At 36.7% G+C, this 14,582-nt stretch overlaps 1 protein-coding gene across 2 annotated transcripts; it reads left to right on the top strand.

Moving 5' to 3' along the window:
• Positions 1-784: 784 nt before the first annotated feature.
• On the top strand, positions 785-11,823 carry LOC128992310 (threonine aspartase 1). Of its 2 annotated transcripts, none has more exons than XM_054415813.1 (9): positions 785-1,030; positions 2,428-2,495; positions 2,604-2,875; positions 5,459-5,538; positions 6,157-6,257; positions 6,343-6,456; positions 7,754-7,925; positions 9,937-10,085; positions 11,708-11,823. In XM_054415813.1, the coding sequence occupies exons 1-9, from the start codon at positions 1,003-1,005 to the stop codon at positions 11,777-11,779; spliced, it is 1,056 nt and encodes a 351-aa protein (XP_054271788.1). In that variant the 5' UTR covers positions 785-1,002; the 3' UTR covers positions 11,780-11,823. The 2 variants fall into 2 exon arrangements, with proteins under 2 accessions (XP_054271788.1, XP_054271787.1); XM_054415812.1 differs by having other exon boundaries at positions 11,713-11,813.
• The last annotated feature ends 2,759 nt before the right edge of the window (positions 11,824-14,582 follow it).

Below are 14,582 nucleotides of genomic sequence, written 5' to 3'. Positions count from 1 at the left end.
GTAAGTAGGACAATGTCACTAGAACACAAAGGAGAATTAAGCACAATTCAAACAAAAAATGCTATGAAAAAATATGCGGGAAATAGGGTTACAATGCCAACCCATTTGCAAATCTTTGAAGACTGGCAGACCAGCGAGCACAGTGGCAGACAGTAGGGACGAGAGCTCCGAGGAGCCAAGTGAGATTCTTATGTACATAATAAGAGACAGAAGAAGTGTCTTACAATGGTGCTACCTGTGTCGCGGCAATTTTTAAAGCAGAAAACAAAGCACCATCTGGCCAAATAAATCATATAGTTTTTTCCAACACTAATCTGCAAGCAGTTTTCTTTTCACAGTCATAACTCGATAACGGCTTGACGTATTTTGACGTTTGAGGTGTCAAATTAAAGACATTTTCACGTAGATGTGCAAATGACGTAGGGGGGTGATGTTTCCGGGGGCGACCTTTCCGCGTCCCCGGTTAGTCTATGCCAATACTCTACAATCTATCATATGATTTGTTTAACAGAAACTTTAAGATGCTCATCCATCTGTTTTTATTTTGAACAGTTTAACCCGAGAAACCCTTGACCAGGCGGCAATTCAATCAAAGAGTTTTGCGTTTTACAGTTTTTATGCAATTGTTTATAAATTCTAAGTAAGTAACCACAACCGTAGATTAAAGAGTATACCAACTTCTAGAACTAAAAAGAGTTGCATGGTTTTTATACCATATCAGATTGACGCCTGGCTTCGGCACATAGAGAAAAGAAGGTGAAGGCATAACTTGGATAACTGTTTGTTTTCTTTAACGAAATGTCAAATTGAGTATTTATTTTAATTTAATAATTTATTGAAACAGGATTGAAAATAATGAATGTTTTGTTGTGACAATCATTACTTGACAGTTATTAAAACACAACCTAACCAATGAACTCTATAAAAAATTATACTAAAAGTATCATTTGAAACCATTACTCACTTAAGTGCTAAGCTAGGCCTAATTTTTAACCTACAAGCATGTCGGGTTTCGTTTGTGTCCATGTTGGTAATGTATAGTATTTACATCATCTAGTAATTATTAAACACATAACACATCTTAATTTTAAGATTTTTCACCAACTATAACAGGTTAAACAAGTGTACCATAACATAAAATTATCTTGTGTCATCTGAGTGTAGGCTAGATCTAAGTTTTAAAAGATAAGTTACTGTAGCCTAGCTTGTTCACTCAAAAAACCAATAATTTCAAATTGAAACTATTAACTTAACGGATTCAGTGGATAGTATTAATCCACATAGTTATAGGCATGCACTGTGGATGCGATACTCCCTGGTGTGGATTAACGTCCACACGAGTGAGTACTACGACTATCCGCAGTACTATCCTGATCATTAGACCAATTCGTATATACCAAGGCAAAAATGTGGTTCGTATTCCACTATAAACTGTAGGTCCCTAGTTGTCATTAGCTGTATGGGCTATTAATTAACAGCTGTGTCCAAGGAATGTCGGCCTAAGTCACTAACAAGACTACAAGATCGCGACACTCATCCTACACTCATCTCCATTCATACTTGGCTTAAATACCTACTTTTTTATGGTCGCCATTTCATGAAAAAGTATTTAAGTATTAAATGTATAACTCCTTGACCATGTCTATATGCTCCTTTAAAAGTTGATTAAATTGTACCATAGGCTATATTTAGTTTGTAGGTCTAACAATATGTGAAGTATCCTAATTAAAAGACAGTGGGATGTTTCAGTATAAGTGACATTGGACATGCCAAGCCAAAGGTAGGCTAACTGTTAAACCTATTGGTCCCTATTCATTTGATGTACAGTTCAGCTTCGTTAAGTCAGACCAGGCAGGACTGTGGCCGATTCGACATAGATAGGCATAAACTTCTAGTGGTAGCCAGAGAGAGAGAGCAGAAAACAACCAAAATGATAACGAAGCAATATACTTTTAAAATATTTAAGTTACTTACCGCTAGGCCTACATCACAAACAAAAAAACAACGAAAATTACTCATGAGTCACGACGCAGGCATGCATCTCTACAGTCAGGCATCAAAATGTACAGTCATGGAAAACGTCTGTTGCGCGAAAATGACATAAACTGTACCACTATGCGCTCGGTAAAATCACGCCACCAAAATTGTTTACTAATTTGTCTTTATGCTTGTTTATTTCATACCAATCTGGGTTTTTTTTACTTAAGGGGGGTAACTTAACAAAGAGGCACTCTGCCAGTAAGTTTAACAAAATTAAACACAATCTTTTGAGTCGCTATTATTTGATGTATGCATATCAATAATTTTAACTGATTGTGGGCATAAAGTTGATGCAATAGATATCATGAACCACTAAATCTGAGATAGGTAGTCTTTTTTTCATAGCCTACACATATGGTAGCCTAAAGTAATTTTGACATGTTCTAGGAGCAGGTCAGCATTCAAATAATTTAGGATTGAGATATGAACAGCTCTGTCGAGAAGCAAGTAAACAAGTAAGTGTCCTCCTCCCCTTAATTTATTCAAAAAATACTTCAACAGAACAAATAATTTATCTGAGTTTTGATGTGACATTCTAGTTCTTAAAATAATTTTGTTTCTAGGGAATAGATGTTCTAAAGAGAGGAGGTTCTGCAATTGACGCTGTTGTGGAAGCTACAATGCTGCTGGAAGATTCTCCGTTGACCAACTCTGGGTTTGGCTCCAACCTGAGCTGGAACGGACAGGTCGAGTGTGACGCGAGTGTCATGAATGGGGAGAATTTCTCGTTTGGAGCTTGCGGTGCTGTTGCCGGTGTGAAGAATCCTGTCGCACTTGCTAAACATATCTGTCAACAGCAACTTGTTAGTTTGCCTCTCGGACGTGTTCCTCCCAGGTAAAATGAACATCTTAAACATAAAAATTACAGCCTTCACTCACTCATTGACTGACTCATTCATCACTAATTCTCAAACTTCCTGACTAGCTAGAATGCTGAAATTTGGTAGGTAGGCCCTACTCATTATTAAGGATACAAATAGGAAAGTTAAGCTGTGTTCATAATGATTTTACTGAAATAGAGTTGCTCTCTTGGAGCCTAGGTGACCCTACTCATAAAACAATTACAAAAATGTTAATCTTGATTTGTTGGCTACTCATCATATAAATAAATTTATACACATTTTTTTGTAAATTGTGTATAAATTTATTTATATGATGAGTAGCCAACAAATCAAGATTAACATAAATAATACCATCAAGAAAAAAACATACAGGAATGAATTACAAAAATACAAGGATAAATTCTGATCTCATAGTGCACCAGCTATTTCAATTACAATTCCTTTGGTAGGCCTATTTGACCAAATATTTCAATGGGGTGATAAATTTTAACCCTTCAGTGACTGTTTAAAATCGTTGAAATTAACATTGCTCTTATTGTGGGCAAATCCAAGATGGCAGTCAGCTTCCAAGGACTCCTTTGGAAAACAATTATAAAACCACAAAGAAAATTTCTGATCTCATAGTGCCCTATATAACCTATTTAAATTACAATCACTTTGGTATTTGGAACAATATTATGGGATAGTAAATAGCTCCTCAGCAGCTGTTTTAAATTAATCCAAGATGACCGCCAGCCTCCAAGGGCTCTTAAAATCCCAATATTTTTCCTATGAGCATTCAAGGGGGTTTAAATTTTGAGACAAGCTTTAACCTTGCGATTACCAAAAGCACACGCGGAGATTGCACAATCGAAGATTAAAATTTTGTTGGGACTAAGGGAACGAAGTCTCCGTGACGTCGAAAGATTTTCACAATATCTCCAGGTGACCACAAAAGACGTTATGATTTTGATGCGGTTGCAGAAGACGGAAATGATTTTTAAACGCAGAAGATTTTCACGATTTTTCTGCGATCTCGGTAGATGATAATGATGTCCCCACAATCACAAAAGATATTCACTACGGTATTTATTCGCAACAGCGGGAAAGGAGGATGATGTTCCCATAAACAAGGAAGACGTTCACAATTTTGTGGCGATGGCAGGAGATGTAGGAGATGACTCTGGGATCGCAAAAGATGTCCACGATTCCCTCGTAACCGAGGACATTCATTTTCAATTTAGTTTTGTGGTCACAATTTCACTGCATAAAACCCCTAATATTATAAGGCCTATACGAAAACTTTATTAGCTAGTTTCCTAGGTCTATTTGCTGATCGGTAGAAAACAAAGTGTCGAGTTCATCATGTTGATGGAGCTCCAGAATTCTGTTGTCTGTTAACTAAAGAATCAGAATGCAGGGGACTTTCTAGTGTAAGCTACTGTGGGCCTCATATCTTCTAAATTTGGAACGGTTAGAATTTTTTTTTGTTATTCCTTTGGATCTAGTGACTTCAAATAAGTAGGGTTTTGATAATAAGTAGGTCTACACATTCAAATAAGTATATTTTTTCAAATTAAATTATAGAGTACAGTATTTTTTAACACGCAACAGCGCCACTTTATACACTGCACTAGATTGTCTTGGGAATTTCAACTCATTACGGTACCTGAAAAAAGAAGAATGTTAACATGTGGTAACATTAAGTTTTGTTTCTTAAATGGATGTAGTAATAATAGTAGATATAACTTATTTCATACTGCAGTTCTAAGAAGTACGTAATTATTCTCTTTCGCGTCCTCTTCCTGTTGCGAAGCATGGGCTTAGCAGCTTGTAAAGTTTCAAAGTGTTTGGCTGCTATGTTTTTACTACTTCTCTTTTTGACACCACAGATTATTTTTGTCAATTCTAATTATCCTTCAGTAGCCTACTTTATATTTGTGTTGAACACACTTTAAATATGTGCGTGCAGTTTGTCTAATTTTCTTTCTTTTAAAAATCCGAATGTTGGATTTTCACGGAAAAAGTACCTTCACCTTTTTGGTGGCGTTTGGACATCTCCTCAAATGGATAAAGGTTCATACATTCTTTATTTTACCACATATTTGACCTATGGAAGCTATATTTGATGTGGAAAGTGAATAGGGACCTCTTGTTGGGAAGATAGATAGATAGATAGATAGATAGATACGTCAGTCAAAGAGTTGTTAACCATGTTTTGTACAACTTTTAAAGACTAAGATCTTGGAAGAGGGGTGTCAAAGTTCACTTACAAAACACTCCTCTTCAGGCAAGAATTTTTATTATCGGAGTCTGAAGATGACATTCGCGTCAAAATGTGCACAATCCAGTAGACTAAACTTGGACCACAAGGCGACAACAAATCATTTTAAATTTTTATTTGTAAAAGAATTGAATTTAAAAAGATGCTATAAACATTGAAAATTGAGTTTATTATTAGTAATACTGTATTAATTTAGGCTATATGTTAGTAAATAAACTTGCATTGGTTTACTCCAATTATTCCCTATTGCCAAACCATAACATCAAGTAAATTATCTGGAATCGGTGTGAAATTTAATGTTACCTTTTTTCAGTCTGTTAGCAGGAGAAGGTGCTTTCAAGTATGCCATAGAAAACAACATCACAATAGTTGATTGTGATTCACTTATTAGCGGTTAGTATTTTCTGATTTTTTTCTTTTGAAGGTGGACAATAGACAGCATTTGTTTTATTACACTCTTTTTTTATTATGTATTGGGTGTTATAAGATGGTCCACTTTTTTAGAAATATGTTGATATTGGACAATATATTCATTTTGCCCTTGAAGTTCTTCATCGATGTCTTCATCTCTTGCATCACCTTCTAGTAATCGATCATATAATGATGAATTTAGGTCGTTGAGAATGTAAGAATGATTATTTATTACTTCAAGCTGTGCTGATACTTGTATAAAATCAACTATTTCTTTCTTTAAAATATCTTCAAGTTTTTTAACTGTCACAGTAAATGTCCTTTGAATAGCCGATCTTGATTTCTTTAGTTTTTTGTCAGCAACTGTGGCTGTGTTATAATTTAGCACCCTTTAATAGCCTCTTTGTATCTTAAAATACAGTATCTGCTGGAGGAATGGTGCAAAGAACCGACAGCCAAGAGAAAGAGGTTGCTTCATACTGGTTTGTGGAATTATTTGGTGGCTTTATTCTCATGGCACTATTTATCTGGTTGTCAGTTTCATCAAACAAACATAATACTGATGAATGCTACAGACTCGTAATTTTTTCATTGTTACAGCGAGAGCATTAAAAATGTATAAACATTGCAAAAAGAGATTATCCTGGTACGATGAACACTCAGCAAAACTGATGAAAACCGAAGAGCAAATCAAACAAGAGGTAAATATATGTCTGTCAGTAGCCTAAATATTTCTTGGATATTTTTGTAACAGTAATGTAAAACAAAGTATTTTTGTTTGTCAAGATGCAGGAAGTGTTAGATACAGTGGGAGCAGTTTGTGTTGACTCTGCCGGGAACATTGCTGCAGCGTGTTCGAGCGGGGGAGTGTTGCTCAAACGAGAAGGAAGGATAGGTCAGGTGAGTTCTTGGCGTCAATCATCATTTCAATTAAGCATGATATCGGCCAACAATAACAAACTTTGAAAATCTGCTTCAATGTCTCTAATAACAATATGCAAATATTATGACCAGTAGCAACAGTAATGATTCTCAAGCATACGGTAAGATTTTTGGGTGCTATAACTTACCAACTAAAACTACGTTACTGCAGTATTCAAATCTGGTTATGGTTGTCCCAAAGATTCTCCTGAGCTTATTATATACCTAAAAATGGACTTCCTGAGAATTTATCATCACACTGCTCTGATCTTGACTCTATGGTGTATACTAATGTATCCCTATGGATATGAAGGGGTTTCAAGACATGCCTCAAGCTTCAGATCGATCAACTGGACAACGCAACACAATGAAACAGTTATAGTTCTCTGAGCAAATACTTTCTATCACACATGAATTCCCCCCAGTCATACATGGTGGTTAATTATTTCTTCAACATTGTTCATACATTAATGGGGATTAAGAGAAAGCATCAAGGGAAGGGGGAGATGTAATTCGTTGGAAGAGAACAATCTAAACTCAGTGCAGAACTTTATGTGAATCTAAATGATGTAATACGAGTTTGAGCAGTAAAAATGAAGTTGCATTAAAATTAATTGGCAGGTACTTTTACCAAAATCGTTTCAAGGCATTCTTTGCAATCTTAACACATTAACTACTTAGGTTAGGTACGATGGTTACTATCCGTCAGAAAAACACTTTCCTGGAAAACCTTACGTCTATAAGTCATACTCGGATGAAATAAAATATGATCCTAAGTAGGCCTACAATGATGTGTTATCTATCTTCATAGTTTAACTGAAGTAAAACGCTTTCATTTGTATATTTATTTTCATGAATTCATGTGTATTAACTATGATTTGACACCCCAAAGAGTATTTGCAAGATTTTGAATTGTGTGACACTATACTACATGTCCACAATCTAACAGTCATTTGCCATCAACTAATCTCTTCACTTTAAAATATGATTATCACATTTTTAAATAGGCCTATGTTTATACGATCATTAGGGAAGAAACAATATTAAAATTTATTCTTGTTCTGAGAGTGTTGGCACAAGGGCAACATTGTTGAGCAAGGGAGTAATTTACAAACAAAATTTACTACAATAAGTGAGCAAAAAAAGAGCTTACACCAGCTATAATCAAAAACTTTATCCTGCCCTGCTGATGCAATAAAGATCAGGAAAACCGGAATAGAATTTGAACATTCAACCCAACCTACAAAGTGAGCTTGACAACTGACACTGTTCTCAGGCAGGCATTCAAGGCGCAGGCTGCTGGGCTCAAGGTGACGTTGGAGTCGTAACAACGGGCTGCGGGGAACATCTCATATCCACCTGTCTCGCGCGGGAAGTAGCCAGAAACATTAAGTCTTCCAAATGTCCTATTACTGCCCTTCAAAACACAGTACGAGAGGACTTCTTGAGTAAGTAGATCAGAAAGCTCTGTAGCTGAATGGTTATAGTGTTTGCTTAGCAATAAACAAATGCTAGACCTAGTTCAACCAAGGCCACACTAAAAAAACAGGCCATAATGCTCGTCAAGCATGACGTCACGATAGAAGACAGCAATGACGTAATTAAGGTTATATTTTTGTTTTCGATGAAAAGAATAAAACAAGCAGCTGATCACAAACGGCAAACATTACGTCTTTGCCGTCTTCTATCGTGACCTCATGCTAGACGTGCATTACGGCCTGTTTTTTAGTGTGGCCATGGTTCAACCCTGATAAAAGTCAATAGGTTTTTGGTGGTTCGAAAATGAATCTAGCTGTCCGCTTGGATGGTCCTAGTTAAAGAAACTTGGCTGTTCCGGTTATTAACAAAACTTCACATTTATCTACACTCATTCTGCTTTCATATTCTGGTTAAATACCTACACAGCATATGATTTAGTTTTAGTTGTATTAAGTTGATGTTAAGGTTCTTGCTGGACAATAAGATAATACGAAGTGAGCTGTTTTAGTTGGTTAAGGCTAGGGTTTGATGTTGCATAAGCTTGGAGGCTACCAGTGGTGTAACAAATTTTCACGGGCCCAAATAAAATATTAAAATATGGGTTATGTTCTATAAAAGGTTGATTTGATGAAAGTGTTCACTACATCATTATATCAATATTAGTGCTTGTACATAGTTTTGAAATCAAATTTAAAAAAAACCCTTATTTTCCATCCGTCTATCAGAATGTTTATATCAAGGAGGTTAAAAATTTTACATTTAATTTATCACGCATGTTATCAATTTTTATTACCCTGATAATTAGACTAATTCGTTAATTACAAGGCAAAAATGTGGTTCGAATTCCCCAACTAACCCCCTTTAGTTGCCTTTTGCTGTATTGGCTATTAATTAACATCTGTGTCTAAGAAATATGTCGGCCTTAGTCCCTTTCAAAACTTAAAGGTTGGGCTACTCATCCTACACACTCATCTCCATTCATACTTGGCTTAAAATACCTACATTGGTATGATCGCCATTTCAAAGTAAAGTATTTAAGCCAATCTATCAGTTACCTATTTAAGATGGGTACGCCACTATGTGCGTATTTTAACCCAAATATGACTGAAGGATGAAAAAGTATTAATTTATTAGGTTAGTTTAATCTTTGGTTATAATTAACTCATACACTAAAAGCTGGTTAATTTAATAGATTGACATACTTTTATCACAGGCTATAATAGCCTATTGATTTTTTTTTTTTTTATCTTTATATTGATTCCAAGCGTCTTATTATGTTGTAAGCGTTTATCTTACAACAAATGTGTCTTTACTATTGGTTAATTGTGAGGTAAAATAAGATATGGGCTAACAAACACAGTCAGTAGAGTAGCAGTATATTGTATTTAACAAAATACAATCAATATTAGGACAAGACTAAAATGTAAAATAATACAATATTAAAAGCCCCAGCCAATGTTAATGACTTCAGGCTCCAAAGTAACAAAATGTTTGCAGACGACATAAGCAGTGTACGAAATCACCGAGAAGTAAAATATTTCTTGGTGACGAAAGTAAGATTGCATAATAATCAAAGACCCACGTTATAACACGTTAAATTTGTTACCCTAGTTTGTTATCACTGAAGAGGCCTAACGAAATTAAACAATAACTGATAACAACATATTATTGAATGATTGATAATACATTTAAAAAATAATGAACTCCAATTTTTCGGCCCCACTCGTCTCACGGGCCTCTCTGCTCACCGGTTCGCGGGCCCCCTCAGCTCCCGGGCCCCCCCGCATTGCGGGCCCTTCTGTTACGCCACTGACCAGTAGTTAGAATTGAGTAGCCTAGTGTACACAAAGTGTAATTTGTCCACATGGGTCTCAGACTTGTGTCTTATGTCTCTAGTTTTATTTAATAGTAAAGGGTATTACTAGCATTGTTTGCCTCATCAAGTTCTCAATCCTTTCCAACCAGAGTTGTATGTTTCAGACTCGCCACTTCTTAGCAGGGTGGAGGAGAAGCTAGCGGGAGTACTGGTCGTAAAGACCTACGAGGCAGGAAGAGGGGAGATGATCTACGCTCACACCACACAGTCAATGTGTATTGGCTATTCAACTACCAATCAAAAGAAACCAAAGGTACCTTTTAGTGGTCTTTACTGTTACCTATAACTATACATTGCAATAAGAGAAAGAGATAACTGGCAACAGTTCAACCTTAAGAGGGATAGAGGATAGAGCATGCTTGGTATATAGTATACTACACAGATGGAAGCCAAAAGGATGAGAGATCAGGGCTGGGGGTGTATGGCATCAAAACCAACATTTCCTTAGCCCTCAGGGAAGCGCAGCAACAGTATTTCAATCAGAGGTCCTAGCGATTGAGTGCTCTGCAAATGCCATCCTAGGTAAGAACCTGAGGAGGGGAAAAATAATGATCCTCTCAGATAGCCAAGCTGCTTTAAAGGCGCTGGGGTCATGTGTGACAGAGTCACAAACAGTAAAGGGGTGCAAAAACACCCTCAAAAAGCTAAGCGGAACCAAGTCAAACTAGCTCGGGTCCCTAGACATTCGGGGCATGAGGGGAATTAGAAAGCTGATGCTTTGGCCAGGAAGGGTGTGGAAGAACAACTGACAGGACCAGAACCCTACTGTTACACCCCAATAAGCTCAGGAGTAGCCAAAGTCCGAGGCTAGGTCAAGGTTCAAAAGGCTGAGGCCTGGAGAAACAACCCAGGAAATGAGGACGTCTAAAACATAAATCAACCCTACAATGAAAGACTGGACAGGCGTACTGAGCCAAAGGAAGGGGGACATTAGGTTACTAGTAGGGCTGCTAGCCGGGCATGGACCTATTAGGAAACACCTCAGAACCATAGGGAGGTCACAGACAGACGAATGCAGGTCCTGCGAAAATGAGGTGGAAACCTCTGAACACCTTTGGCTGAACTGTCCAGCGTTGGCCCAAAGAAGGTTCACATCTCTGGGAAGGCTGCACTTGGAACCTACAGAGATGAGGAAACTGGGTGTCCTTCAGCTCCTGGGCTATATCTGAAGCCTAGGGCTGTCAGATTGGACTTAAGGGTGCTACAATAGGCCATAAGGCCGAAGTAGCTAGGGGTAGCTGAATACCCCCACCCCATATAGGAAAAAAAACTATACATTCCATTTCCAGTTTTAAAATCAAAATCGTCATTCATTGTTGATGTAAGCCTCCGACAGATTGAGCTGATATAAGTTACAGATTTCTTTCGAATACACACATTTTTTTCAAATCAAACTGATGTACCTAACAACTTATTATGAGCTATAGCAACTGTTTCGACCTATTAGATATGTCAGCAACCAAAATAAGATAGCAAATTTAATTTTAGACACTAGTGCATTCTGTGCCTGGTCGACTCAACTGCTGATGTACCGGTAATTTAACAACTTATTATGAGCTATAGCAACTGTTTCAACCTATTAGATGTGTCAGCAACCAAACAAAGGTAAAAAATAGAATTTTTTACACTAGCGCATTCTGTGCCTGGCCGACTCTACTATGTTCTTTGACCAACTATGGCTTGAATTTCTAATACCCTTTATTATCAAACGTATCTAATGAAAAATAATTATTATTGTGTGATAAGGATTTGCTTAAAGGTATTTAGGGTTGTTACACTATTATGAGTTGTGAAACTGCTGTTGACTTTACTTATTATGTTGTCATATACATCAAACTTAATCTTGTGTATTATTCAACCTCTAAATTGTTTCAGAGTAGAATGTCCAGGTTACCACCTGGGTCCAAGCATGGACAGTCAATTGCGATCGAAGGAGTTTGTTTCTGAAAACATTATGTAAGCTTTTGTAAATAAAATAGTTTAAAACCTTCAAATGTCTCTCAAATCTTACTCTACATTCTGAAAATTCTTGAATTCGTTCTTGAGACAAAATAGTTTTTTGAGTAACTAGTGCTCGAAGTGGTACTTTACTGCACATGAGAGAAATGTTTATGCACAAGCCGCAGAGGCGAGTATAAAGTTTCCCAAGTGCAGCAAAGGCACTCTGCGCTCGTGTTACACATAACATTTTTCCTACAGTTACTTTAAAGCATGTAAATAACCAGTCTTTCAAACAGTAAGGATATACCTGTTTTATGTTTGGTTGAATCCAAGTGTTAAAGGAAATAGAATGTTAAATTGAAACAACAGGTTAAGTTGTAGTATCAATATTCAAAGGCTCTGAAACGCTGCACCAGGTGATCGTAGTCATAGTACCTATCTTTTAAACTCTGCACCAGCGGATCATAGTCGTAGTATCTTTAGTGTGGCCAACTTGTTTTCAAGCATACACGTATTGCATCCCTTTTAAAAGCACACTGTTTTGTGTTGGTTGGTTGTAATACTGGAGTGTGGCAAAGTAAAATGAGTGCAGCGAAAGTAAGTAAATAGTTATTTTCCTACAGTCACCCGACAAAGTTGGCTTCCCTGTACTGTTTATAGTACAGAAAGCTGCTAATTGCTGCATATTTATACTTTGCCGTACGGTTTATACTTTGCCGCACGGTTTATACTTTGCCGCACATCAGGATTCCAACAAAACAGCGTGGTTTTATTATGCACGTAATCCGTGTACGCTTGGAAATAGGTTGGCAACACTTAAAGATAACAATACTATGAACAGCTGATTGACTATTATAACTACGATTTAACCTGTCATTTCGTGTTTATAGTTTCGGTATTTCTGAACTTTCTGGACTTTTCTTTTAAACGTTTTTAAAACATTCCTACGGTCTTAATAAACAAGAAAATACCTTTAAAGCATTTTTTTAGGCGCGGAAACCACTTCAAATTACAAAAACATACGGAACTATATTCTCAAAAGACGGAGCACATTTCTTGCCGAGGAAAAATAGTGGAGTGATACGGACCACGGGTACTACTTTCTCCAGGGCACCATTTGTGTAATTGTGTTGCTAGCTGAACCTAAAAACGTGTTGTATAGTGTTTGAAAGACTAATTATTTATGTTTTATAGTGACTGTAGGAAAAATATAATGTGTAACACGAGTGAAAAAGGCCTTTGCTGCACTCGAGATCATTCCGCGTAAACATTGCTCTCGTGTGCAGCAAAGTGCCTTTCACCACTAGTTACACAAATAACTATTGTGTAACTAGTGGTGAAAGTGGCACTTTGCTGCACACGAGAGCAGGCGAGTTCGGAATGATCTCGAGTGCAGCAAAGGCCTTTTTCACTCGTGTTACACATTATATTTTTCCTACAGTCACTATAAATCATATAAATAATTAGTCTTTCAAACACTATACAACACGTTTTTAGGTTCAGCTGGCAACACAAATGGTGCCCTAGAGAAAGTAGTACCCGCGGTCCGTATCACTCCGCTATTTTTCCTCGGCAAGAAATATGCTCCGCGTTTTGAGAATATAGTTCCGTATGTTTTTGTAATTTGAAGTGGTTTCCGCGCCTTAAAAAAATGCTTTAAAGGTATTTTCTTGTTTGTTAAGATCGTAGGAATATTTTAAAAACGTTTAAAAGAAAAGTCCAGAAAGTTCAGAAATACCGAAACTATAAAGTGTTGCCAACCTATTTCCAAGCGTACACAAATTACGTGCATAATAGAACCACGCTGTTTTGTGTTGTTTCGTTGGAATCCTGATGTGCGGCAAAGTATAAACCGTACGGCAAAGTATAAATATGCAGCAATTAGCAGCTTTCTGTACTATAAACAGTACAAGGAAGCCAACTTTGTCAGGTGACTGTAGGAAAAGTAAGTTTTGAAGCTATCATTAAGTGTTAATCTTTGAGTAAACGTAGTCTATACAAAATGCAAAGCCCTCACTGACTGACTGACTGACTCATCACTGATTCCTTAGGTATTAAATACTAAAACGAAGTAGTTATACTCTGATCTGACTTTCGGGCTCCGCCCCAGTGGCTCTGGAGTTTTCTATGTTAAGTTTTCATATTTTAAAAGGAATTAATGAATCTTAACACCTGTTTCAATATATTTCAATAACACCAACAGGGTGCTGCACGAGCACTTTTAACTTTTTGTATGAATTTATAACAACCAGCAACAAAAGCTGTTATACACAACTAGCTGTAACCCACGGGCTTCAGCCTGTTTGACTTCATAAGTTAAAACTATTGATTGGTTAAGTTAAGCCGAAATAAACAAAACAAAATACAGTAATCCAAACAAATAGTCACACCTGATTTTAATAAGGTACAAATTGAAAGAATAACAAACAAATAAGTACAGCTGGGGTATTTTTAACATTAGGTTTAATTACGACATAAAGGGCAATTTATGAAATAATGGATAGTTTTGCGCAAGGTTTCTCGTCATAACATTTTGAAGTACCGGTATATGGTTTATGGGCGTGTGACTTGTAGTTTTGTCAAAAGTTTATGGGTACTTTGGGATTTGTTTGTGGATGAGAACTATTAAATACTAAATTGTTGTGGTATTTTGCGAATAGGGTCATTTTATTTTTAATTGCATAATTTATCAATTTATTGACTTTATTTTCCCCCCAAATTTGTATCAAAAATAATGTCTGGGAAACAGAGTAGTGGGTTAATAATTTTAGTGCATTACCTACTGATAAGTCAATGGCTTAAATGGAAG

The sequence above is a fragment of the Macrosteles quadrilineatus genome, unplaced genomic scaffold, assembly GCF_028750875.1.
Source record: "Macrosteles quadrilineatus isolate MER2022 unplaced genomic scaffold, UCM_ALF_1.0 Scaffold_4__1_contigs__length_99947679, whole genome shotgun sequence".
Lineage (NCBI taxonomy): Eukaryota > Metazoa > Arthropoda > Insecta > Hemiptera > Cicadellidae > Macrosteles > Macrosteles quadrilineatus.
The sequence above is the reverse complement of the archived record's forward strand: the minus strand, read 5'-3'. Positions and strand labels throughout refer to the sequence as shown.

What these genes read in the sequence shown, in the direction of transcription:
- LOC128992310 (XM_054415812.1), top strand. Translation starts at nt 1,003, where the DNA reads ATGTCGGGTTTCGTTTGTGTCCATGTTG. An exon ending in TTTCGTTTGTGTCCATGTTG is followed by an intron (nt 1,031 to 2,427) that starts GTAATGTATAGT and finishes GACATGTTCTAG; the next exon opens with GAGCAGGTCAGCATTCAAAT. An exon ending in GTCGAGAAGCAAGTAAACAA is followed by an intron (nt 2,496 to 2,603) that starts GTAAGTGTCCTC and finishes TTTTGTTTCTAG; the next exon opens with GGAATAGATGTTCTAAAGAG.